The sequence below is a fragment of the Oenanthe melanoleuca genome, chromosome 8 (assembly GCF_029582105.1).
Source record: "Oenanthe melanoleuca isolate GR-GAL-2019-014 chromosome 8, OMel1.0, whole genome shotgun sequence".
Taxonomy (NCBI): domain Eukaryota; kingdom Metazoa; phylum Chordata; class Aves; order Passeriformes; family Muscicapidae; genus Oenanthe; species Oenanthe melanoleuca.
Genome location: NC_079342.1, coordinates 21,690,474 through 21,694,307, shown reverse-complemented (window position 1 = coordinate 21,694,307; position 3,834 = coordinate 21,690,474). Strand labels below are relative to the sequence as shown.

The 3,834-nt window shown below is 44.5% G+C and overlaps 1 protein-coding gene across 1 annotated transcript in view; it reads right to left on the bottom strand.

Moving 5' to 3' along the window:
• Positions 1–1,865: 1,865 nt before the first annotated feature.
• Positions 1,866–3,834, bottom strand: part of ZFYVE9 (zinc finger FYVE-type containing 9) — a 52,749-nt gene continuing 50,780 nt past the window's right edge. Inside the window, exons 18-19 of the mRNA XM_056497297.1 lie at positions 2,937–3,113; positions 1,866–2,424 (exon numbers count right to left, since the gene is read on the bottom strand). Coding sequence (XP_056353272.1) covers positions 2,263–2,424; positions 2,937–3,113 — 339 coding nt within the window. The 3' untranslated portion in view covers positions 1,866–2,262. The remainder of the gene's footprint in view (positions 2,425–2,936; positions 3,114–3,834) is intronic.

The following is a 3,834-nucleotide window of genomic DNA, read 5'->3' as shown; positions in this document are numbered from 1 at the left end:
GTTTTTTGCAGTGTTAACTAACTGAATTTTAAAAGTACATTTTTTTTCTAAACAAGTACTCATTTCTTAACAACATGGTAATTAAGGTCATTTCAAAGGCTATGGTTGAAGCAGACATGTCAGTCACCAGTTGATAGTGTTTTGCACAAACAGAATCCAAACCTAAAAGACTTCTGGGGCAAAGGAAAAGAAGATAAACATTTTTCACCTCTTATACTGCATTATTAAGCATAACAGTGCAACTGAAGTGACTGGAAAGCTGCTGCTGTGGCAAAGCTCGAGTGCAGGCTCTAGGAGGAAGATTGTTACTGAGTTTCTGGAATGCTCTTCCAGCTGTGGAACTGTACGTACAGCGTGTCAGGCTGAGCTGTGTCCCAGAGTGTGCAGAGCCAGGCTGCACAGGGGGATCAGGTGGCTTCAGTCCAGCTGGGCTGCACAGGCACCCCGGCAGGAGCAGGGGTGGGTCCCAGCTCCTGCTTTGGCCAGCAGGAACCACTAAATGAGCTGCTTTAAGTCACCCAACCCTCTCCCAAATGCCAGAGGTAAGGCTTCACTAGGATCTGACACCCTTTCAAGTTGTGGTAGTGTGCTCCCTCTTGCTGGCCAGATTTTTTTTTATGGAGTTGGCCCCAGTTCCGTGGCCTGTCTTTTCCAAGGGCTGGGTGGTGCCAGCTGTGATTTGGAACACTGGATTTGTCATACTCTGCTTTTTGAAAAGCAGCAGCCATTTATTCCCAAGTGCACTCTGTGCAGACCCTGGGCTGCCTTTCTATAAAATGTATCACTTTGTGCAATTACCTTTCCCCTGCCCAGCCAATGGTGTTGATTTGTTTAGAAACCGGAACCTCAGTCTCACAGTGGCCAGGTACTTCCCTTTCTCTTTGCAAGGCCACTGGTGTTACTCTGTCACAGCGCAGGCCCTGCTGCTTCCCCCAGAATGGAGGGCATTAGGGAATGTCTGACACCACAAATGTTCACCATAAATTAGCACTTCTCTTCAGAAAATAATTAGTTCTAGACAGGAGGAGAAACCTCTACCCCTCTTTCTGGGACGGACTCAAAAGACCTGCTTTGCATGACTGGCTAAACAAATCAAACCCCTTCTCCTGCTTACAGCTCTTGCCACTGGTTAGCAGCTTTCCATGGAGACAGTAAGAACATGGAACCACATTTCCTCTGGCTGATGCTCAATTTCAGATTCTTAATGCCCTGGCAGACACGAGCAGCTGCTTTCCTTACCAAAGCCCTCTCAGGTGAGACCAAGAGCACTGGGCCAAGTGCACGTGTTCAGAACTGACCACAAAGCCTTTTTCAGCAGAACATGCAGGAAACAGCCACTCTACACTGGTATCACAGGTAAGCTTGGACATGGGGCTGCAATATGAAGTGCAAGCTGGCTTGGGTTACATGACACTGGCGTTACACTACAGCAAACAGCAGGGAGGGGACAGAGCTGCCCTGGGTGGGACTTGCCTCTAAAAAGCAGGACCTACTGGGGACAAGGAACAAGATGGAACTGCACTTTAGGGCTGATCTTTTCTCTGCTTCAGCCAGATTTGTAAACAAAATACAGAATAGCAGAGTTGTTGTAGGAGATTACAGAAACCTGCCCAAGTGACAGACTTTCGTGGTAAATAGAGGAGAAAAGGAAACTAGCCTATTCCACACACATGACTGCAGTTCAGTAACTTTCAGAGAGATGCCTGTCCTGCTCCTCTGGACAAACAGACAAACAGGGTTATGGCTAGGGAATCCTTCCCTGTCTCTCAAGGGCTTCTCCAAATGTATTTCAACCAATAATCTGGTCAAAATAATGTAAACGTTACTTTTTAATGTCTACAGAATAACCACGAATGGCATTAGGATGAGGTCAGAATGGAGATCTTGATCGTTGTTTCTTACATGTCCATCTACAGACAGTACAAGGTTGGAATTTCACTTTTTATTTGCGCCCCAGTGATCTTTGCACCCGTTGAGCGTTGAGAGTACATGACTGTAAATCTTAAACATGAGCATTTTCCTAAACAGTAACAGAAGTGGATTAGCTGCAAGGATAGCATAGCCATGTTGTAGTATAGAAGCTGCCCTGATCCTCTGGTTGTTGACAATGCATAGAAGATTTAGAATTATGGAACAACTGTCCCACCCCCCTCCCCCCCTTCCCCAATAGTGTTAACAAAAGCTTAATTTTCCAGTTTTAAAGTGCAAATGATTCAGATACAACTGCTGCTGGAACAGGTCTGAACAGAAAATGAAGTCCTCTTATGAGATGTTTTCCAGAATATAAAAGATGAGCTCCATTATGACTGGCCCCTCACTCAACTGACAGGCCCCTCCATGAATCACTGGCACTAAGGCACTGTCCAGGTCATTCATGTATTGAGAGGGCAGTGGCTGTCCATTGCTCCCAGCTTGATAACCAACCTAAAAAATACAAAGATTGGGTTTTAAAAAAAGGAAACGAGGCTGTGAGTCGGGGCAGGAAGGGAGGAGGAGTTTTGCCATCTCCCAGGGAAGTCAGGAACTCGATCAAGCAGGCATTAAAGCAGCTTTTCCACTTGTATTTGTGCTTCTTTGTGTTCAGTGGCTTCCTGAACAAAAGGAGCTTCTTTTTTCTCCTCTTTTCTCAAAGCAGCTCCTTGGGATAAGCAGGACCCTGACACAGCATTAATTGCTGGTGAAGAGGCCAACCAAGAGTCTTCTCTGAGCACAGAGCAGGTGCTGCTCATGCTGTATGGGGGTCAAGCCTGTGTTAATTCAGGCTAGGCATTGGCTCTACCAGATGTCCCAAAACACCAAACAACAGCCAGCACCACCTGATTAGCATCTGATACAAGTATTTCTCAGCATTCTCCTGGTTGGAGTGGTGTATTCCCATTCTGGGGAATGAACAAGAGAAGAACCTCCCAGTTAAACCCAAACTATTGAAGACTTACTTGATCCGAGTCCAGTGTAACACGCAGACCCAGCTTAGTCATTCCATCTTCTTTCAGCAGTTTCAGATGAGGACACAGAGCCAGACAGAAAGCTTTTGCCACATTTTCAGTCAGTCTGCTGTGATCAGCTGGGTCACTCAGACCATTGTGTTGCTCATCATTTTCCAGAAAAAACACCTGAAGGGAAGAGTCAACACAAGACATAACACTTGGTTTTCCTAGAAAATTTGGGTTGGATATAATTTAAACTTTTACAAATGAAGACTCAAGAAGTAACTGTTCAGGGAAGTCAAGCAAAAGCCCCTGAGGGCAAGTCACCTTAGGGAGGAAAAAATTTTAAAAATTTCAGGAGAAAGCTTCAAATTTAAATAGTCCTCTGAAATATCTTAGATCTGGTCAAAATTCAAAATGGAAATTCACTATGTATTGTACATATATTGCTTCTGGACAGATGTTAAGTTCAGAAAAATGAAAACACTTAATACAAGCCCAAAGATATACTATTTTTGTTACTGAACTTGTTTCTGTTGAGCCCAAGTGACCTGAGAAAAAAGGGCACACAAGGGCCAAGCTGCAGAGTAAGAACTTGGCTCCTCCTCAGCAGGTGAAGTGAAACACTTACAGAAATATTTTGACATCAGCATTTGTGTGCTGGCAAGAGTCACAGGCAACATCAGCCATGCAAGCAGTTTCTGAGTGATTTATGCCACAGCACTTTAAAATGCAACATTTTATAGAAAGTGGCTTGAAATAACATTTCTAAAAAACAATTTATATTAAGATTTGTCTCCATGTAGAAAGGCAGCTTTTAACACAAAGGCAAATGAAACCAACTGTGCCTGTGTGACAACACTGCCAGTGTTGAACCCCTGATGTGAGTAGCAGTGGCCGGTGCAGT